Source organism: Marmota monax, unplaced genomic scaffold (genome assembly GCF_021218885.2).
Source record: "Marmota monax isolate L192 unplaced genomic scaffold, Marmota_monax_Labrador192_F-V1.1 WCK01_AAM20220418_F8-fsc00269, whole genome shotgun sequence".
NCBI classification, from domain to species: Eukaryota; Metazoa; Chordata; class Mammalia; order Rodentia; family Sciuridae; genus Marmota; species Marmota monax.
Window position 1 is genome coordinate 386576 of NW_026694072.1, and position 22694 is coordinate 409269.

A 22694-nucleotide genomic window follows, 5' to 3' on the forward strand; every position below is an offset into this window, starting at 1 on the left:
GTATAATGTAATACCAGTAAAAAACAGGATTTTTGTTTTTGCTCTATAAATGGATTCCATAGTCTAGATGGGAAAATAAATACAGCAGGAGATTCGGAGGTGGGAATAACAGGGAGCAACAAGCTCCACCGTATATTATAATGTATTATAGGCCTGGGGCTCAGCGGTGGAGCACTCACCTAGCACATGTGAATCCCTGGGCCATCCTCAGCACCACATAAAATAAATAGATAATTTTAAAAACATGTATTATATGCCCACTACAACCTGGGTGAGTCTTAAAAACATCACCCTAAGTGAAAGAAGCCAGGAGCCAAAAAGACCACAGACAATCTGAGTTCAGAATTGGGAAATCTGTTGAGGAAGAGGGGGCAGGTGGGGGACAAGGGGAACTGTCCATGGGCATGGAGTTTCTTCTTGTCATGAAAATGTTCTAAAATGTTCTAAAATAGTGGTGATGGTGCACCATTCGATGCATACTAAAAACCACGGAGTTGTGACACCTCAGTATTGTGTTCATCTACAACTGAAAAAGACAATTTAAAAAAAAAGAAGCAGGGTGCAAGATGATGTGTAAAACATTCACGCACACACATGCTGGGACACAGCACATCTGGGAGGTCACGCAGGAAGTTGATGGCACTGGCCACCTCTGGCAGAGGGAAGCTCTGTCTGCACACCCTTCCTTCCTTGTGAATACTGGACAAGAAGGCCACCTCGTCTAGAGATGAGCAAGTACAAGAAAAATGTAAAGCGTCATGTGGCAACCGATTCTAGCTCCAGGAGAAGCGATAGGGCGTGGTGGGGACTGTGGCAGGCTAGAGATGAATGGCGCCTTGGAAGAGGCAGCAGCTGAGCTCTAACCAGCAGCTGCACAGGCCTGTTACCAGATCCTCTGATGTTTTTCAGGAAACACTAGAAATCCAGCTCTTTATGCAAATCTCCCTGTTTTGAATTGTTTCCAGGTACTTCAAAAATTAAAAAAAAAAAAAAAAAAAAAACCAAAACCCTGTGGAGGCTAAAAATTGTCAGAGAGTTTAGTAACCTGGTGCTCAATGGTCAAGGAGGACAGACCCCCAAAGGTCACTACGTCCAGCTCCTTAATTTGCTACATTGACAAAGCAAGACCCAGGGAAAGGACATGCTCAAGACCACACAGCCAATGAGAGAGGCCCGGGGCCGGGCTCCTGTCCAGGATGATTCTGGCTGCATTGCTGTGCTACCTTCAGTTAATGCAGGAAAATGAGAGCGAGCCACACAGACGTGCTGGGCGGTGGGTCCCAGAGCGAGGTTGGGCCTCGGTGCAGGTGCAGGGAAGAGAGTCTTCAGGGAAGGAGATTAGGCCGTGCCCCGTGGGAGTCGGCCAGACAGGGAGTGGGTGTCACCGTGGGGAGGGAGACCCCCCACAGGGGACAGCAGAGCATGGGCAAAGGCTGAGAGGCCTCAGAGAACACACAGGCTTTAAGATGGGGTTGGGTAATGGGCACAGTGGCTCATTCCTGTCATCCCAGCAGCTCGGGAGGCTGAGGCAGGAAGATCACCGGTTCAAAGCCAGCCTCAGCAACAGCGGGGCACTAAGCAACTCAGGGAGACCCTGTCTCTAAATAAAATGCAAAGTAGGGCTGGGGACGTGGCTCAGGGGTTGATCGCCCCTGAATTCAATCCCCAAAAAGATGGAGTTGGCTGGCATCAGGGGTGCAAATGACGTTCCTAGGCCAGGACCTGCTTCATGGAAGCCTGAAGAACAGAAAGCAAGCCCGTGGACTCAGAGCAGGCGAGGAAGAGGGCGCGGAGGCTGGGCGAGGACACTCACACTTGCGCAGCTCCAGGCTCCTGCTTGGGCAGGCCAGGTGTTGGCCGGGAGGGTTCTGGGTCCTCTGCAGACAGGCCAGCATGGCTGTGCCGGGGTCCTCGCCGGGTGCGCTCTGCAGCAGGGTCCCTGTGGGGAGGGAGACGAGGTGCTTGTCATTGGAGGACCACCCCACGCCCACCTCCACCACCCTCCCAGCATCCTGCAAGACGGTGGAGACCGTAAGACCGTGCAGACATCCCTTCCCCAGAGGCAAGTGAGACCAGGCCGCGCACCTGGAAGCTCTCCTGCGGCCTCACAGGCTGACACAAAGCACCCTGCCTCCTGAGTGGTGGTCTCCCTCCAGGACGAGGCAGATGTGTCTCTGCAGGTCCCCTCCTCTAGCCGGCTGCCCTGACAGCCCCAGAGATGGGGCAGATCCTTGCCCTGTGTGTCCCAAGGCAGGCTGTCCTGTCCTGGCTGGTGGTAGAACTCAGCTGCACGTGACCCTGAGTATCCGCTGACCCAGGGGAGGGACGCTCCCTCCATCTGCTCATCTTTGGAATCTACACAGGGCTGCCCAGGAAACCCCAGGGGCCTCTCACCGTCCCACTTGGTCCAAGTGTTGGTCTGGTCCCTACCTGGGGGATTCTCCCATGGCCACCGGAGTGGAGATCCCGGGATGTTAGAGGCTGGGGGGTACCTGGTGGCTCCACAGGCCCCCAAGGCTGCTCTGAGCCCAATCTCTGTCACCCTCTGCCAGAGGGCCTCACCCCAATGGGAAGGGAAGGGTCACCCTCGGCAGCCCTGCTCTGCCAGGCAGTCTTTACCCAGAAGGTGGCAGCCAGATGTGGCTGGACACTGGACACTGGAGGCGAGGCACATTCCCAGGAGTCCCTGAGGAGTGGGGTGTGGACAGGCCTGCCTGGTAGGCCACCAGGAGAGGTGGACGTTTTCCTGCCAGGCCCCGTCCTCCCTCCCTCCCTCCCTCCCTGCTGTGGAGAAGGCGGGTCCAGGTGTGAGCTCAACCTAGGACACCCCTAAGGGCCACCCAGACAGGCCATGCCTTCCCGGGCTAGGTCCCCAGCAGCTGGGCCAGGTCACCTCCACCCTCATGTTGGTTTGAAAAGAGAAGGAAAGGAGGGGAGGGGGCGCCACAGGAGAGAGGGGAGTTATTTAATACTAAACAGGTGTCTGAGCCCAAATCCCGCCGCTTTCTTCTAATAATGAAGTATTCATGAGGAGAAGCCTTTTCTCGCCACTTTCTTAAGATACTAATTTCACAACAAGCTCCTTGTTAGGGCGCAATTATTCCAATCTTGTATTTCCCCGAGACGGTGGCAGCCTCCGTCTGTCCCCGGCCTCTTGGTACGTGAAAGACAATCAGTAACCACCTTTCATTATGTTCTATTTTACTTTCAGCCAAGGTACCCTGAAAGAAATGATTTCCTCTGAAAGGGACTTTTATTCAGTTTCAAAACCAATTTTCTCCTATTACTGTCTCAAAAAAAAAGAGAGAGAAAGAGACAGAGTGGGGGGTGGCGTGGGGGAGGGGAGGGGAGCCTCCCCCCTCCCCGATCGCCATCGAGGCCCTCAGAGCCGCAGTATCCACTTCCCGGCTTTGATTTCTGGTAATTTTAAAATATGCCATTACAATCAGGCAGCAATGACACGGTTTCAAAAGGGAGTGAAGTGGGCTGATGGCGGGAGGAAAGTCCTTGACAGTGGCACGCGGCACCGCTCCCTCTGGGATCTGGGACGTGAGCAGGTGGCGGGAGCAGGCCTGGCTTGGGCCACTGCTCCTGTGTCCCTGGACACAGGCCTGGAGGACACAGCCAGGCACATGGGCACGCTCCGCCCCACCCAGAGCTGGGCTTCTGCACCCGCTTGGGGCCCTGCACAGCTCCCGGGGCCGCAATACCCTCCCGGGCACCTGCAGGCAGGAGGTCCACAGGGACGCTGGGCAGCCACCTCCCGCTCCAAGAGGTGACCACCTCTTGCCCTCCTGTTCAGGGGCTGGGGGCAGCGGGGAGAGCCTGAGAAAGCCAGCCTGCGCCCGCCCTTCTAACAAATGGGAAATGCAGACCAGAGAGGGACAATGCCCAGCCCAGGGCACCCAGAGCGGCCCGGGGGAGCCTGCCCTTCACCACGGGCTCTGCTGCCGCCCACGGTGGGCAGTGCTGGGCGGGGGAGGAAGGCGCTGGCCGTGGATCTGGGCTGGAAACTGAGTGTCCTCCATCCCAGCCCTTCAGCAACCCCAGGAGGGCTACTGCCCCTCTGTGGCTTGTTGAAGTCACTCCAGGGTCCCTCTGGTCCCCCAGGTCATTTTCTTTCTACCTGCAGCTGTTCACCAGGTGCCAGAAACTCAGTCCCTCTCCAGACCTGGCCCCAGTGCTGCAGGGACCACACCGCATGCTCAGGCTGCCTCCCCCGGGGGGCCCTTAGGGTCCCAGGGCCACACCCCAGGGGCTCTGGTTGTCTGGGGGCTGCCGCAGTGGACGTCCAGGCAGTGCAGAGAGCGATAGGGACCAGGCGACTGAGCTCAGGGGCCAGAGGGCATTTCTGGGAGGAGGCCTCAGCTGGCCTTTCCAGGGCAGTCCCAAGGGAACACCAGTGGACACCTGCATCCCGACACCTGCAAACCAGACAAGCCAGAACCTTCTCCTGAGCCTCAAACCCAGCCTGACCGTCTCCACTGGGCACGCAAGGCCCTAGGCCTGCCCACCTGTCTCCCTGGCCTCTGCTGGCCACCCCAGGCCTCCAGACAGTCACCTGTGTGGCCCCTGGGCGGGTCCTGGCTCGGCTTCGCCCCCTCTTCTGGGTCCTCCCACCACAGCCCTAATCACACCCCGTTGTAATGGCCAATTTTCACATCTGTTTCTGGCTACTGGACTGTGCGTGTCTTATTTGTTTTTCTGTCCCCTGTACCTGACAGAGAGTAACCGTTTAATAAACAGGTGTCGACTGAATGGCTCCATCAATGAATTGATTATTTGCATGTGAAGTAACTGAGGCCCAGAGAAGCCAAGTCTCCTGTACAAGGCCACACAGCAAGCCAGGGACAGGAGTGGGTGGGCGCTTAAAGCACTCATGATCTTTTTGACCCCCACCCTACCCCCCTCACTGCCTGGCACCATCCCAGCTGCAGACTGCCAGTCCCCCAGTGTCCCCACATGGATTCATTACTCCCCCAGCCTTGCTGGGGACCATCCAGAGAGCTGCTCATTTTGAAATCCTATCTGCAAATCAGACTGTTTATAAGCTCAAGGTCTTTTGTGGCTTTAATAATAAAAAGGGGGGTGAGAGGGAGGGAGGAAAAATGTCTCAAGCCTCAATGATGAGAATGCTTTGGCACCGTCCCTGACACGGGGGCTGATAAGACGCCTTATCTCGGAGACACCCGAGGAAAAGGTCCCCTCCACCAGATAACGCCCCCAGCTGTCGATATGCCCTTTCATAGCTGAGGATTTAGATAAAGGAAATGTGACAGGGGACGGGAAAGAAAGGAAGGAACTTCCCAAGTCCAAGGAGGGACGGGTCTGCAGCCTGCCTTGGCAGAACAATGAGCGAGAGAGGGATGTCTACGGGCCATCTTTATTTTTATTAAAAGAACAGGGAATTGGGGCCTTTGGTCCTGTCTTTTGTCACCTTTCTCTGCCTGTCTGGCTGCAGGGGGTGTCCAGGAGCCCCCCCAACCAGCGCGAGGGGGAAGTTCAGAAATAGCAATGTGCACCTTGGTACTAATACCAACAGCGAGCATTTCCCAAGTGTCCCCTCTGGGCCACACCCCACGTGCACTGGGGCCCTCATCTGGGTGCATCCGAATAGCAGGCTCTGCAGGGGGGTGTCTATTTTTAGCCCCATTCACAGATGAGGAAATGGGCCCAGACAGGGGAAGCAATCTGTACAAGGTCACACAGCTCTGAGGTGGCCGGGGCCAAGGTGTCAACCCTAGTGCGCTGGGCACAGCGGTACTGAGAGGAAGCCGGGCGCCCTGGCACAGGCCCGTAATCTCACCGATTCAGGAGGCTTAGGCAGGAGGGTCACAAGTTCGAAGCCAGCCTCGGCAACTTGGTGAGACCCTGTCTCAAAATAAAATGAAAGGCCTGGGGCGGTAGCTCAGCGGTGGAGCGTCCCTGGGTCAACCCCCAGCATCCCACCCCTCCCCGAAAAATCCTGAGACAGCAAGGCCCAGGCCCTGGCTCTTCCACACCCATGCACACACTCACTCACCCCTCCATTGAGGTGGCAGACACTCGCCAAGCACCTCTGGAGGCCGAGCCCGTGCCATGCATTGTGGAAGCCAAGAGTGTCCTGCCAGAAGGCCCCAGGGCAATATCCCAGGAGAACTGACCCTCCATGGCTCAATCCAGCTCCAGGTAAAAAGGGACTTTCCCTCCCAGCCTCTCCCTCCTGCCCCCTGCATTGTCCTAGGTCCACAGATCAGCGACTGGTCTCCCAGCCAGGCTGGGCTGTCCTTGGAGCAGGCAGCAGGACAAGGCTGTGGCCTTCACTTCCAGCCCTCCCCCTCCCCCCTTGTCCCCAGAGCAGCCAGGCTCCACAGCCAGGCCAAAGACCGGCTGTGGCTTGAGAGGAAGGTCGTACCAGGCCCCTCCTGGTGTCCCACAGGACTCGGAGCCCAGAGAGGAGAGCCGGCCCCAGAGGTCCTGTGTCACCAGCCGGCATGGGGGTTCCTATTGGCCGAGTGACCTTGGGGAAACCACAGCATCTGAGTCTCTGCTCCCTAACTGACCCGGGGTGGGCAGAGAGCCAGCCGACACGTGAGGACTGTCCAGCTCGCACCACGGGAGGATGTCACCACTGGGCTCTCAGACACAGCCCACAGCACGGGCGGACCCTCAGGATTCTACATGCAGTCCCCTTGTTCCTTCCTTTTTAATTTTTGATGGTACTGGAGACTGAACCCGGGGTGCTCTACCCCAGCCACATCCCGGCCCTTTTTAGTTTTTGAGACAGGGTCTCACCAAGTTGTCCAGGCTGGTCTCAAACTTGCGAAGCTCCTGCTGCAGACTCCCGAGTCACTGAGGTTACAGACGTGGGTCACCACACGTGGCTGTGGTCCCTACCTTTGAGAGGCTTAGAATTGGAAGTGAAGATGGGACAAGAAGTTGGGACAACCCAGAGGCTCGTACAAGGAGCCGGGTGGCCAGTGAGGACTTGAGTGAAAGAGAAATTTGGTTTAGGCCCAAGGGCCTCCCAACCTGCACGGGAAAGGGCAGGACCCCCACCCACCTCTATCCCCTGGCCTGGTAACCAGCTGCCCCCACACTCAGGGTAGATCCCAAAGTGCTGTGGGGAGGCCCAAGCCTAGGAGGAGCACACCTGCAGGATCTGGGTCAGCCCTGGCCACGTGACCCGAGGGAGTCACATCTCTGGTCGGGTCCCTGTATCATGAGCTGAACCAGCACAAACCTTCAGAAAGCACAGCCCTCTCTGAACAGCAAAGGGCCAGAAACCAGCCTTCCCGTGCCAAGGAAGAAAGGGTGCAGGATCCTTGCTCAAAAATGTCACTGGGCCAGGCACGGTGGTGCACACCTGTCATCCCAGAGGCTCAGGAGGCTGAGGCAGGAGGATCACCAGTTCAAAGCCAGCCTCAGCAACAGTGAGGCCCTAAGCAACTCAGTGAGACCCTGTCTCTAAATAAAATACAAAATAGGGTTGGGGTGTGGCTCAGTGGTCAAGGGTCCGAGTCCAATCCCCAGTACCCCCCCCCAAAAAAAAAAAAAGTCATTGGGAATCTCGGTGCACAGTCCCTTCCCGGCCCCACTCTGAGGTTCCCACGATGGGAAGATCACCCTCTACTTCTTTTTTGTCTTCTGGCTCCAAGCCTGCCCCTGTGTCTCTCTTCTCTGTCTGTCTTGCTCCTGGCCTGACCCCGCACCCTCTCCTTCCTCCCTCCCCTCTCTCCTCCACTAACCCTGTCTCTGCAAGGCAGCCAGAGCTGAAGCCCACCCCACCCCCACTCCCTCCTGCGGCTCCCTCCCCCATCCCTGTTCTGAGAGCCCCAGGCCTGCCAGGGGACCCTGTTAATAATTAAATGTTAATCTAAAAAGCAATTTGAGCTGCGGCTAGGCAGATCTGGTTAGAGATTACATTAGCATGGAGGAGGCCAGGGTAATTTTCTTTAACCCCTCTCCTGATCTCTCCAGCCGGGGAATCTTCAAGTCACACGGGCACTGCTGATTAAACTGCGCAGGGCTTGGCCGTGGATAAGGGGCCTGTGAAAAGTGATTATTTCCCACCGCTATTTGGGCCGCAGCACCAGAAGGGGATTTTTACTCTCTTTTAAGGTTGGTGTGGGGGAGCACTGTGCCCTTCAACCCGAAGCCTCATCTCCCCACAAGTTACTGCTGCATCCAAGCCCCCAAGCCAGGGCTCTAAGATGCAAATCTGCTCCAGGACAGAGACATCATCTTGGACCTAGCTCTCACAGCCTCACCGAGGCCTAGGTCTGGGCTGGGCACTAGAGCTAGAGGTGCTGGCAGCTCTGGGCCAGAGAGATGAGCAAACACTATGGTGACAATCCTGAATTCTGGCCGCAGCCAGGGTCCTCAGTGGGGCATCCCCAGGGGCGAGGCTCACTTACTGACCATGGCTTGTGAAATACCTCCCCCTTAAGAATCCACCTGGGCTTCCACGGAAGCCCAGGGTCCTCAGGGCTCCTAAGAACCATGTGCATGTGAGTGTGTTAGGATGGTGCCGGGGGGGGGGGGGGGGGGCGCAGATTCCTCCTCATGTAGCCTCCTGACCCTTCCTCCACCAGCTCCCAAGGCTGACCCAGTGCCTGTGCTTTGCAGGTTCCAGAAACACAGCTCCTGACGGATAGGTGGGCTCAGGAAGGATGGGACACAGGGCAGGCTCTGGGGGGTGGGCGGCTGTCCCACAGCCCTTCAGCACCACGGCCAGCTCCCAGCCACCGTGCCAAGAAGGGGTGGGTCTCAAGCACAGGGACCTCGCTCACCATGGGAACTAGCCTGGGATGTGATGGTGGCCTGACAAGCCCCTACTGTGTGCCAGGTCCTGTGCACACGCTGGGCAGTCACAGATCCTGATGGGGTAAGAGCCGTCGGAAGGCGGGAAGGAGACAGGGGCCATGATGGGACCATCAGCCCGGCCCAGGGGTGTCAAGGGGGGGACACCCCAGCTGCCTCACAAGGAGAGTGACAGCATCCAGTCCCGGGCTTTGGAGCCAGATCCCTGAGCCTTCTCCTCTGCCTAAACCCCACCTTTATCCCTGAACTCTGGTTTGGGGCACATCCCTCCATCATCTCTGAGCCTCAGTTTCTTTATCTGAAGAGGAGGCTAATTTCTGACCAGGAACTTGTACACACACGGGGCCAGGTCCTCGTGGCAAAGGGTAGCCATTTCTAGCATCACGTGGGATCATTCTCAGCTGGCGAGCAGGAAGGAGGGAGGAGGAAGAAGCGAGGCAGCGGGAGGAGCAAAGATGACAGGAGCACCCCATGGGGAGCACATGGAGGATGGACGGAAAGGAGTGGGGAGGCCCGAGACAGCTCGGGCTACAGCAGGACCCGCCCTCCAGGTGAGGGGCTGAAAGTACCTCATCCAGGTGGAGCCCCCCAACTCCAGAGACCGCCCCCCCAGCCCTCAGTGCTGGCTTAGGGCAGGGAGAGACGCAGAATAGGAATCAGGGTCTCATAGGAATGCTCGATAGCCCCTCCGGGGCTGGGGGGCAGTCGTGGCCACTGGCTACTGGCCACTGGAGTGGATGCGGGGACTCCTCATTCTCATGTAAGGAGCCTCTGCTTGCAGGTTCTAGGTGGCAGGGGAGGGGACCCAAATCTCAGCCTCCTACCCAGCTGTCATCTCCTAAGACACCCCTTTTCCGGGAGCCAGACCCCAAAGTGAGAAGTTTGAAGAGGCCGCCCCTCTCCTAGTCCTGGTCTCAGCCCTTGAATTAAAAGTGGCAGCCAAGTCTCCATCGTCACCTTCCCAAAAAGGTGGAGGACACTGGGAATCAAAACCAAATACCGTGCTGTGAGGCCACAATGGGGTCTGGGCGGGGGGGCTTGGCAGGAAAGGGCCCCCCATCCAGATTTCTGGGAGGGCATGGACCTTTCTGGGGGAGCAACATGTCAACAGAGACCAAAATAAAGGTGTAATCAGGTGAGACCAGATGTAAGGGGTCCCCAAAGACGGAGCACCTTGTGCAGAGGGCAAAGGTGAGACAGAGAAGGAGGGGCTCAGTGTCCCAGCCACCCCCCCCCCACATACCCCCGGCCCTGCACCCACAGTTCAGGGTTAAACCAGGCAGCGGGGAAGGAGGCAGGCCGGTAGTAAGAGCGATAGTGAGCGCTGATCTTTATTTTTAGTGTTCCCCACGGGCTCCGCACTCTACAGACGCCACCTAACTTAACCCACGCTCCACCTGGAGAATGACAGCTGTGCGGTACCTGGGAGGAGACGCAGGGCGGGAGCGGCCTCCAGGGCCATGGCAGGGGGCTGATGAAGGCAGGAAGGTTAGGGTTCAGACACCCAGGGGAGGGGAGACTGGGCCCTGGGGAGGAAAGGTCCAGCAGTGTCCGGAGGACAGACAGCTGACAGTGGACGGAGGCTGGGAAGGGCTAGCTCTGACTTGTAGCCCAAAGCCAAGGCCAACAGACGCTTCTGGGGCTGGGAGAAAGACGGATGCAGGCTTTGGACAGAGGCTCAAGGTCAGGGCCACGCCCTGGAGTGGTCTCCTCCAATTTTGTCTAAACCTCTGAGGGCCAAACACTCATCCCTTGAATACGGGCCAGTCTCCAGCCCTCGCCCTGGCTGTGAGCTGGCGGGAGTGTCTCTGACCCCTTCATGTGTCACCCAGCCACAGAGCATGCGGTTTACAAAGTGCCGGGGTGCAGGGCCGACTGTCTGCCGCTGCCCACCGCGGGACCATTCATCTCCGGAGTCCCATTTTTCTTCTCCGTGCCTGCCTGTGTTTGTTGTCTCTCTACAGCACACACGCACACTTGCGTTCTGGTTATCTTCAGGAATGTTTCAACCTCTGACCACCTGACAGGAGGCTGGTGCTCATGGTAAATTCCTTGTTGTGACAGGGAACAGCTTCGGGGGGGAGGGGGAGGGGACAGGTGGGAGGAGAGGGGACTTAAGTCCGGGAAACCCAGGACCACCAGGAAGCGGAGATCTTTCCAGGAAGCAATGCTTTCTGCAATGGAACCTGCTGTCCACAAGACCTGGGGGCCTCCTGGCCTCCACGCCCTTCCCCACCCTAGAGGGTCATGTGTGTCTCACATTCCTCTCCACTCAAAACTCCCTTCCTGGCATTTGTAACAATATCCTCGGAGGCCCCATGGGAACCCTGTCCCCACCCCCTACCTGCACTGTTCCCGTCTCCTTCCTAGTTCTGCTCAGCCACACTGGGTCTTCTGATTCTCTAATAGGACAACCTCAGTCCCACCCCAGGGCCTTTGCACTTACGTTTCTGTCTTGATGCCAGTGCTGGCCAATGAAAATACACAGTAGAAGGAACCCCACACAGAAATTTTCTAGCAGAAAGTTAAATCTAATAATGTATCTTATTTAACTCAATAGATCCAAATTAGTACCCCCTCAAGATGTCATCGATATTCCCAGTTATCAGTGAGACATTCTGTGTTCTTCTTTTCATACTAAATCTCTGGAATCCAGGGTGCACTGTATACCCACAGGGCACCCCAGTTCAGCCTGGCCTCCCTGCACATGCTCAGTAACCACCTGTGGCCAGTGCACAGCTGTGCTGTCCCCAACACTGCCCACTGCCCACCACCCTCTGTGCCAGCCCCATCTCCTCATTCACGCCTCATCTCAAACATCACCTCCTCCAAGAGGCCCTCCTTGACCACCCTGTGGACTGGCAGCCTCTGCCCAGCCATTACTCCGTCACCATTGTGGCTCATTCACTGTCGTTACCTTGATTATTTATTGATGAATGGCTGAGTATCTCTCCTCCACCAGAGCACAGACTGTGCTGTATCTGCAAGTGGGGCACACAGTAGGTGCTCAAGTGGGCAGGTGGTAGGGGCTGGGGTGACAGTGGAGGCAGCAGGCCTGGGGGGACCCTGTCTGCCTACCTCACCCCAAATCCCACTCTGGGCATTCAGAGGAGGAGGAGAGCGTGTGCACGTACTCACACGTACTCACACGCACACACAGCTCCCGGGTCCACCCCCCGCTTCTGAAAAGTGGGCCAGAAGATGGGCCTCCTTTGAAAATCAGCCCGGCGCAGAAAAACGGCTGTGACAGCACAAAGCCAAGATTGGATCAGCGACGGCCCGACGGCCTGGTGACGGTTACAAACGACCTGATGTGGAAGAGACAGGCTCAGATGTGTGCACACATGGCTGCTCCGCACCCAAGGCCGGGCTGCTGGGCAGGTGGCTCCGAGTCCACTTCAGAACGTGCCTGAGCCCAGGAAAGACATGGGAGCCCGCCTGTCCAGGCTGGTCACTTACCCAAGGTGAGAACAGACACTGCCCAAATGCCCAGCACCTGGCAGAATGTCCCCAACATGAAGCAAAGCTTGTCATTTCTGAATCCTACTTTCGCAATGGAAGGAAGAAGAATCCTCTTTTCCACAGCCTCACAAGGGTGGATTGGAGAGGGCCACCCGCGGTGCCCAGCTCCACAGTCACTTTTGGAAGCAGCCCCTGTCCTACTCTCAGGATGGGGGGCAACTCCCCTTCCCGGGCTCTCAGGCACCTGGCACTGAACCTTACCTTGCTGCGACTGCCACCGAAGCCCTGTTTGAGCACATTGACTCCAGGGAGGCTTCACGGCTCACCCAGGGGACCGGCATCGAGGAAGCCAGGCCACGCGGCTCACCCAGCGGATGCTCGATAAATCCCAGGGGGACAACAGAGGGAAGGGTTGGGACCTTTGTTCCCCTGGTCCCTTGTGTGGCCCAGGGCTCACAGTTCTCCCTAGTCACCTGGTCTGGCCCTTGGCCTCTCTCCAGCTTGACCTGACACCCCGCCACCACCACCTACACACACCCCCTGGGAACCCCAGGCCCTGCAGAGGCGGGGGGGGGGCGGGCTGTCAATGGTGGGCAAGAGCCTCCTCTCAGCCCCCTGGTTACCTGCCAGTGGGGCAGGGGGCAGGAGATGCTGCATATCCCAGCCCCTGGCTGTGTCTCGGAGGCTCAGGGTCCAGAAACTTCTGGAAGAGGGAAAGGGCCTCCACTTCACGAGGCCTGGGCAGGGCTGCTGGGTGCCGTGCCTCAGCACACCGGGCACTGAGCCCATTATTTGGGACACAGTCTATCCAAGGCTCCTGTCCTCTAGGGGGGAGCAGGGGCTCAGGGAGGAGAGAAAAGGGATTTGTCCCTGGCTATCTCCTGGGGTCTGGATGGGAACCTGGGTCTTTGGAACTCTAGAGCCAGGACATGGCCATGCTGAGGGTGGGCTGGGTTCCAACTGGGCACTCAACCCACAGGACAGGGGTGGCCCCTCCTGGGGTGGGCATTGGGTCACCTCTGACCACTGCCCTGCCCTGAGTGGCTGCTGGCGTGACTCTAGGCCAAATCAAGGCTGATGTCAAAGGGGCCACCCAGAGGCCACCACCATAATAGCATCCTGCTGGCTTTACTCTAGCCCCAGGAGGGACTGTCCCCCATGGTCCTTCCAGCCATGCCTCCCTCAGTGGCCAGGGTGGGGACTAGGCCAGAATGGATTGTGCAGGGCATGGTACCTGCTTGTCACTGGTCTGGGTAACAGGTGACAGCACAGGGCTGAGAAAGCTGAAGGTGTTTTCCCAGAGTCACCCAGAGCACGGGGCAGGGCTGCTGTGGACCTTTGAGCCCCAGGACCTAAACCTCTCCCCATCGCTGCAGTTATTCTCCAACCCCCAGGGACAAGGCCCCAGGTACGCTTAGGTGAGAGCAGGGAGATGGCTCCGAGGGGCACGTTCGCCAAACCCCACCGAGTCCCTGAGCATGCCGGGTTGGGGACAGAAGAGTCAGACACGTAGGGATGCACAGGCAGGAGCCCAGCATCCCCAACCCTAGGCCAGACGGAGCTTCACAGAGCCCTGAGGAGAGGGGCTGTCCCCAGGCCAGGAAAGGGTCACCTGAGCCCCTCTGAAGAGTATTCCAGTGCCTGATACAGAGCTGAAGGGCACCCAGCAGGGCACAGAGGGGAAGCCAGAGCCCAAAGCCACCTGGTAAGGGTGGGCTGGATCGAGGAGTTGACCCCACATGAGGACCATGACCATAGGAGGGCCACCTGCAGGGCAGAAGTGGGCTCCCGGGTGATTGAGAGAGGGCCACAGGACGGAGGGGCCTCCAAGGCCAGGCTGTAGCTTTGGCACATCACCCACGGACAAGGAGCCACCCAGAAGGCACAGTTGTCACAGTACAGACTCGGGCGCTGGACCGTCTAGGCTGCGCCCCAGCCAGCTCTTCTCTTTGCGGGCTGTGCAGCACAGGGTGGGCCCACTAGCCTCTCTGGGCTTCAGCGTCTCCATCTGCATAGCGGGGCTCACGGTACACCTAGCTCCAGCTCAGCGCGGAGGGACTCCAGCCTTCACCCAAGTTTGTCAAGTGGAAAAAAGGCAGCCATTGAAGGGCAGGGCACGGGCTCCGCGCAGGGCCACTCGCCTCCCGCGCACGGGCCTTGGCTCCGTCCCCAAAGCTGCAGGAAAAGAATCAGGAAACCGGTGGCCCCAGGTTCAGGGCCTATCTGGTCACTGGGCTGGCGTGGTCCAGGTGGGTGCCAGGCTTGGGGACAGGATGGCGGCGGTGCCTCCCAGCCTGGCTGGGGCGCGCGCCAGCACCAGCGTGCGTGCGCGTCTGTGTGTGTTGCTGCGGCGGCTTCTATGCAAACATGTTAATTTGTTTTCATTTTGTGTTTTTTTTCCCTCGCAGGATAATTGGGTGAGTTTGAAGTCTTGGCGAGGCTGCTGATTATAGCTATTTGGGTGGTGCCCTCGCGGGCGCGGGCCCTGCCTCCTGCCTCAGGCGGGGAAGGCGCGGCTGGGGGTGTGAGGAGGGGCTCCGGGGGTGCAAGTGGCTTCTGAGGGCTCTTTCTGGCCGGGGATGGGGAAGACGAGCCATCGGGGACCCCAGACGTGCCCCTCACCCAAGCACCACGGGAAGCCCTGCCCACACACGTCTTTCTTTGCCCTGTTGCTGCATTAAAAAAAAAAAAAAAAGTGGTTGCCAACATTAAAAAGAAAAAAACCAACAAAACTAAAATCCTACCTCAAATTCTCATTGCGAGGTCTCTTGGGGAAGAAAATTGTCAGCTTTGAAAGCACCGAGGCCGTGATTCCCAGGGACAGGTGTACCTGCCTTGGCCTTGGGCTCTCGGGCTCAGGAGCTGTGGAAGCCCAGCGGGTCCCTGGCTCTCTGAGGGTCCCTCCTCATCTGCAACCGGGCCTCAGGAGCCCCGAGAGACTGTGAAAGTGTCAGACCCCCTCTGGACACGCGGCCTGGTCACTGACCTGTTTCTCCCCCTAGGTGGGGGCCGGGGCTGCCCACATCTTTGCTGGGACTTTGTTGAAGGCCTACTGTGAGCCATGCTCTGCACAAAGACCTTGGTGTCTTAGTCTGTAGGAGCGACTACTGCACCTCACCCTCAGGGCCTGCGGAGTGCCTGGCCCCTGCCGGCACACAGTGGGCCCCGTGCTGGCACACAGTGGGCCCACAGCAGAGCAGGTGAGTGGCCGCCTGAAGCTCCTCTCAGAGCCAATCCTCCAAACAAGAGGACCACACACAAGAGCAGGAAGTGGCAGAGAGAGAGGACAGGCTTCCTGGACGGTCCCCCGGGGTTGGGGGGCCACCTTACAGAGGGCTCGGGCTTCCCCGGTCACACGGGGTGGCAGCTGGCAGCACCCCCTCCCCCACGAAGAGGCACACAAAGGGGCCTCTATTCCTGCTGTGTGCATTTGTTCCAGCCAGCGGGCCACACCACCCTCTCCTCCTCTGCTGGCTGCCCAGCCTGGCCGGAGCCTACACAAAGGCCAGTGTGTCCTTGCCGGGCCAGGCTGGCCTCAGAGGACCCTGCCCACAGAGAGCCAAAAGCTCAGAAGGGAGAGCACAGATGTGTGGCGAGGCCTCACGCCCAGGTTAGCGAGGCAGGGAAGACTCCGGGGTGCCAAGCCTAGGTGCGGCTCTGCCCCCAGCTCCACCTGGTAGCTGTGTACCCGTGGCTTGGTTTGGACCTCGGTTTCCTCATCTGTACAATGGGGACTGTGACAGCAACGTGCCCAACCTTCTGGACTGTCAGGGGGTTCAGAGAGGTGATGAGGGGCTTGGTGTGAAATTTGGAAAGGGATGGTGGGCAGGAAGCCCTGGGGACTGACCAGCCATGTCCTCAGCATCTCCTTCCTCAGTCCCACCCCAGAAGGCTGTGGGCCCAGCCTCCTAGGAAGGGAGACAGTACCCCTTTCTAGATCCCTCTATCTCCACCCTCCATCCCGGCAAGGTCCACGTCTGTTGGTGCTGACCTTGAGGTTGTGAGGTCTCTTCTGCCCCAGGCCATCTCCAGGCAGTGGGACGACAGGGGCTACTGTTTATTAAAAACCTACTGTGTGCTGGGACTTGTAGCTCTATCATCTCCTCCTAAACCCACGGCTACCCTGGGAGGATGAGGCAGGGTGGTACAATGGTTACGGACTCACGCTCCCTGTAGCTCAGAGGGACGGTTCGCCCTCAAAGAGTTTAGGCAGCAACCATGTAAGACAACTTGGTGATGCTCCCAGGCCCCCGCTGGCTTGAAATCCTGACCCCCGGGCTGTCCCCCCAGTGCACAGGGGAAAACCAAAGCCCTGTTGGTAGGTGCTTGATGTGACGGGGCAGCAACAAACCCGGAGCGATCATCCTAGGGGACATTCTAGGGGACTCGAAGCCAGGCCTGGTGGACCCGCTATTCTATGTGAAGAGCTTACCGACTCTTTCCAGCAGGTGTTTTAATTTCCAGATGTCCTAGGCTCTGGGGGCCACGCAGCCTGCAGAGCGTGTGGTAAGAGGCCCAGCCCCCCACCCCCAACTCACCTCCCTGGCTGACCCCAGGAGTCCCCGTCCTGCCACACAAAGTCCCCCTCCCTCCCTCCCACCTGCTCTGGGCCGCCAAGTGCACAGCGGAACACCAAGTCATTAAGCTTGCGCGCACCATCCGGGCGCCCGGGAACACTGTGGAGTTTCCCTTTTATGTTTATAGCAATTGTATGAAAATGTGCAACATGGCGCGCACCAGCTGACAAATGAGACGAAACAGACAGGGTTCCGGGCCGGCTTTTTTCCGGGCCTGATTGGCATTAATTGTGAGCGTTTACAAAGCACAACTCGGAGCCTGACACTTGCTTCAAGCTAACGTTTCCTTCTAATAGTTTTAATGATTACAACAGGAGCTGGTGATCACCACCGGGCGGGGAACGGGCCTGTGCTCCTCCGGGGCCAGGGACGGAGCCCCTGCCCCACTTTGCCTGCCACCTGCTGTGGGTGGGCTGTACCAAGTGCCCAAGTGGGGAACAGGGACTCCCGCCCAGGGCCTGGCTGCCGCACTCCCAAGCTGCCAGTTTATAAGGCTCATGGTGAAGCCCCCAGGCCCAGGCCCAGGCCCAGGGGAGGGGGCAGGGAAAGGAGAGAGGCGGAGCAAGTCTGGCCTGGCTCTGTGGTGACAGGGTCTTCGTTTCCTCATCTGTACGACAGGGACAGGAAGGACCCCCACGAACCCTGGCTGCTGTTTTCTTATTGTGTGACCTCGGCCGAGTCCCTCCCCAACTTTGAGCCTGACCCTCCTCACCTGTAATGTGCAGGGCAGGACCTGGTCAGCTGGAAGTCACTTAGACCAGGCTTCCGGTCCCAGCTCTGGCTTCTCCTCAGCTGCATGACCTTGAGAGAGTCCCTCACTGTCCCCGAGCTTTGGTTTTCCTCGCGGGTAGAATGGAGTTCATGACCCCGCAGACTCCAGAGAGAAAGGCAGTAGAATCCCTGAATCGCTGGCCAGCCAAGGGCCCGTGTCCCCTCCCTCGCTCATTCACTCCCTCAAGTGTTCCCACAGCCATCAAGCGTCCTCATCAGGGGCCTGGGGTGTCCCAGGGAACATAGCAAGGACCCTCACTCACAAGGCCCCCAGCCTCATGGCAGGGGGGAAGAGGATAGATACAAACGCACCCCAAGGGCAGAAATCCATCAACTCTCACCCCTGATTGACGGAGAGAGAAACTGAGGCAGAGAGAGAGAGAAATAGTCTGAAGTCACCCGGCTGGCATGTGGCACTGCGGGGGGGGGTTAAACCCAGGCCATAGCCTCAGGGGGAGGTCTGCCAAGACCAGCCCTCAGGCCCTGAGGGAAGTGCTGTCCGAGGGCCCCCCCACGGATGGCCTTTCCATCCTGGGTGGGGCTCATCTGCAGAGTCAGGCTGGGCACCAGGGTAAGAGGTACCACTGAGAAGGAGGGAGTCGGAGGCTTGGGGAGCCCCATCCTCCTGGGGTTCCATTTCCTGTGCTAGAAATGGGAGGGGAAGTGCCCCCCCAACCCCGGTCATTCATACATTTCCACCCAGTGTGCTCCCCAGGCTGAGGCCACCAGAGGCCACGGGAAGAGCACCAGCCAGGTGGCTGGGAAAGGCTGAGCCCGGCCCATGCCCAGGCCCAGAGAAGGTCTCACTTCTGGGAAGGCACTTGCTCTGTGCTTGGCTCCAGCCAGAAAAAAATATCCTGCCTTCTGGAAACCCTCAGAAAAGGCTGCCATATTTTTTTGGAGTTAGTCTGAGAGTGAGATGGGGAGGGGGGGAAAAAAGAGGGGGGCACTTTTCCCTCTTGCATATGGTGGCACAGATGGGCCCATGATCCATAAAAACTGTTTGCAATTAAACTCCCACTTTGCATGGCTGGATTTGTCAGTTATCTGAACCATGAGCTCCGCAGTGACAGAGGCGGCACGGGACAAGGCAGCGCAAGATTCCTCAGGACCAACCTGCTGGGGGGGCGGGGCTGGGGTCCTGGCATGGTGGGGTGTGGCAGCAGCCGGGCCAGCTCCCTCTCTGGGCATCCCTTGGCCTTCGCCCCAAGTCAGGTACAGCCAGGCAGTGAGGTGGGGCTTGGCAGGGCTTCCCTGCCCAGCGGGGACTTGGCCGGCGCGGGGTGCCTGGCTGTGGGGTAATGAGCGTGGAGAGAGTGCAGCTAATCACACTCGGGACCTGCCAGGGAACAGATCTGGGACCCAGGACAGGCAGGAGGGTGGGTAGGCAGCGTGCGCCATGAAAGGGGCCCACCAGGCAGAGTGCCCTGGCAGGGTCCGGGTGGAAGAGCCAGAACCTCTGGCCCAGTTGGCAGAAGCAATTGAGGGCAGTACCAGGAAGGGCGCCAAGGGCCAGAAGTGGCTCCTCCCTCACCCCTAGAAAAGTCCACCCGGCCTCCTGCGTCCCTTTGAAGGCAGGTAGGGCCATCAAGGCAGGCACTAAGAATCTCTGAGTAGCTGAATCTCCCCAGCCAAACTGATGGCCTCCGCACGGGCAGCCTTCTCCCAGGCTTCCCAGAAAGTGGACGAGGGGCCACACCCCCTGGGCTCAAAATGCCCGCTGGCCACCCCAGCCGCTGCTGCCCTGGGAGGCTTGCTTGTTTGGGTTAACAAATGCATCATTTGGATTTGGGAAATCCTGAGATGGCTCATAATTGTTCCCCGATGAAAAGAAATAAGGCCCTCATGCCCCCTTCCCCCGCCCCCTCCAAGCTGGGAAAGAAAAGTCATAAAAATAGCTTGTTATCTCACCTATTGAGGCTCCGACTGGATGTTACTGCTAATTGGGTATAACATCCTTGTCTTGTTCTCGCAGAAGCTAAATCAAGAAAGCGCCACTGCTGCGAACTAATTATATCTCCAGCCTGCAGCCTGCCGCTTGTCTCTCCCTTTATTGAGTTAAAAAATGGTCACGAACCTTCATCTTTCATCCCCCCAAGCGCTGGGCCCACGCTGCCCGCCAGGCGTGGCTAGTGAGGCGTGGACAGCCCACAGGAAGGTCTGGAAGGGTCTCGGGGAGCAGCAGAGTGCTGAGAGGGGAGCTCCTGCCAGGGTACCTGCGTGTCCCTCACCACCAGGCCTGCTGTCCACTGTCCCTGGAGAAAGGAACTCTGGTGTCTCTCCCTCCTGGCAGCTGAGTCCCTGGGGAGGCAGGTCAGGAGCATCTTAGTCGGGGGAGCATTCACTCTTTTTGAACAGACACTTTTGGGGTGCCTACCTACTGTATTCCAGGTTAACGCTCCCAGTAGGTCAGAGGCAGGTAGCCCCACGCACCCCACCCTGGGTTCAGAGATTCTCACAGATGGGACCGCATCGCTCCTCTGTTCAAAGAGCAGCTGTGGCACCTTATGGTGAGTGGGCAAAGTCCAAATGCCAAGGACAGCTGTGGATCTTTCCAAAGTCCCCTCTCGCCACATCCTGGCCACGTCAGGCCACATGCTGGTCCCTCCACAGAAACACTTGCTGCTCTGCCTCTTGGGCTCTTCCCTCCACCCAGGCCACCCTGCCCAGCTCTGTCTGCTAGAAGCCCACCAGCCCTCAGGGCGTCACAAGGACCAACACCTTGTCCAGGCTTGCCCTGTCCGCCTGCCACCCCTAGTCTGGGGACCTTGAGACAAGTTTGAAGGCCAGTTAAGCCGCTCCGCGGGTTCACAAACCTACTCTGCTTAACCGTGCTGAGCCTCGGTTTCCTCATCTCTCCATGGGCTAGAGGTGCCGACAGGCTCTGTAGACTGGGGAGTCAGAGGGCGCCCATCAAGGACCTCTCTCTCAGGAGCAGCTCAATGAATGCTAACTGCAAATAAATTCCAGACTACAGATGTTTGAAATCTGCACGTGGACAGACCTGAGTCAGAACTGGAAAATGGTAATTGACTCTCATACTTCAATGGTTTTCGTGGCTGAAGAACCTCTCATATCCTTAGAGAAGCTCCCCCAGATTCTCTTGCTATGATTACTCTGGTCCTCCAAACCACATGAAGGTGGCAGAGGGACCCGGGAGCTCAACAAGGCCAGGCAGGCGACCAGTTTCAGCTCACAGGCCCTGCTGATTGATTGGTGCTGCCTGCCCAGAGCCCTGGAGAGAACCCAAGGTCAGGGGAGGAACTCAGCGAGGGAAGAGGGCAGCAATTGATTGGCAATGTCTGTCAAGGGCACAGCAGTATAAGGGAGGTCACGCCTGCCTGGACTTGCCATCAGCTGACGTCTCCGGAAGGGCATGGCTGAGGCTGGGGTCAGGTGGGGGTGACTTATTCAAAGGCGTGCAGCTCACAAAGGAGACAGCTGGCCCAAAACAAGTCTCCCTCAGTGCCTGCTCAAGGACCCTCCCAGAATAGTACCTCTCAAGTTCAATGCCCTAAACTGGGTGCAGTGGCACACACCTGTCATTCCAGCAGCTCAGGAGGCTGAGGCAGGAGGATGGCGAGTTCAAAGCCAGCCTCAGCCAAAATGAGGAGCTAAGCAACTCAGTGAGGCCCTGACTCTAAATAAAATACAAAATAGGGCTGGGGAGGGGCTCAGTGGCCGAGTGCCCCTGATTCAATCCCGGGTTACCTGCCTCCCCCCTAAAAAAATGTTCAGTGCCCTCAGAGGAGGAAGAGAGGCCAAAGTCCTGTGGACAATGAAGGGGAGTGTGTTGACCTTGTCATGTGGCCCAGGACCTGGGTGGTAACTTCATCTTGCTGAGCCTCCGTTTCTTCCTTTACACAATAGGAATAAACACACCCATCGCAGAGTGCTAGAGGATTAAATGAGAACAAAACGCCAGGGCAGGGAGCTCGGTGGCCCACGGTACATGTCAATAGTGTCCCATGATTCTCCTAATAGGCAAGTGTTTAAAGGGAGCCCCAAAGCCAGCCATTCCAAGTGCCTCCCCCGTCGGGGAACCTGCATGGTCACCCCAGGTAGTAGTAAGCTTCCACCTCCCAATTTCTAGCCTACTTTGAGAGTCTGGGGTCCCCAAGGGCAGGGACCACATCCCTGCTGTGTCCCTGCTCCTGGCCGCACACTGTGGACTCCTCTGTGGTGGATCCGCCCCCTCCACTCTGTCTGTAGCCTCTCCCTCGGTGCATGCCACCTTTCAAAGTAACTGGGGCTCTTGTTCATCTCTGTGTCCCCAGCACCTGGCAGGGAGCCTGGCACGGAGCAGCAAACCTCTGAATGAATGCACGAATAAAAAGCAGAAATAGCCGTTCCTGGCTCCTGCCCACTTCCTCTCTGCACTGCCACGCCTCACAGCCACCCTCCCAGGTGGACCCTGGGCCCATCTGACAAACTGGGAGACTGAGGTCACACAGAGGTGGGGCCCCAAATTCAGGCCTGGGGAGGACCACCACCTCAGCCTCCTCCAGAGCCCAGCCTGGACTTTGGAGGCAGGTGTCCCTGCCCTGGCAGTGAATCCCGGGGCAGACAGCTGGTGGCTGACCTCCCCCGCCTCTCTTCCTCCAAGGGAGGCCCTCTCCCCATGCATTCTGAGTCATTAAGTTCTGTGTCATTAAGTCCCTGTCCAGGGGAGCCTGTTCACAGCCAGCTATGGCCTGGCCCCCTGACCTCCCAGGCCTTTGTCCCCTGTGCTCTCTGCACAATAGCAGGGGCTCCCAGGGCCCCAAACAGCTGCTGCAGCTGGAACAGTGACTTGCTGTGGGGCCAGGGGGATGGCCAGGGCCTCTGTCTGAGCCCATGTCACCCAGCTTGCTGAGCCCCTCCCTCCTCTCTGTCCCTCTGTCCCCAGAGCTCAAAGGAACTAGACACACAAGGTCTTCCTATCTAGAAACCCATAAGGCAACTGCAATCACCCTCTTCAACAAGCGAGGAAACCAGGGACCAGAGAGGTGAGGTAACTTGTCTGAGGACACACAGGCAGCAACAGCGTGGGAGCCCAGGTCTGAGAGCGTTCCAAGCCCCCTGCTGACTCTACAGCATCCA

The 22694-nt window shown here is 58.1% G+C and overlaps 1 protein-coding gene across 1 annotated transcript in view; it reads right to left on the reverse strand.

Annotated features, from left to right (window-relative positions):
• Fam222a (family with sequence similarity 222 member A) overlaps window positions 1–22694 on the reverse strand; it is a 49239-nt gene that overhangs the window by 21110 nt on the left and 5435 nt on the right. Inside the window, exon 2 of the mRNA XM_046464352.2 lies at window positions 1814–1939. Coding sequence (XP_046320308.1) covers window positions 1814–1895 — 82 coding nt within the window. The 5' untranslated portion in view covers window positions 1896–1939. The remainder of the gene's footprint in view (window positions 1–1813; window positions 1940–22694) is intronic.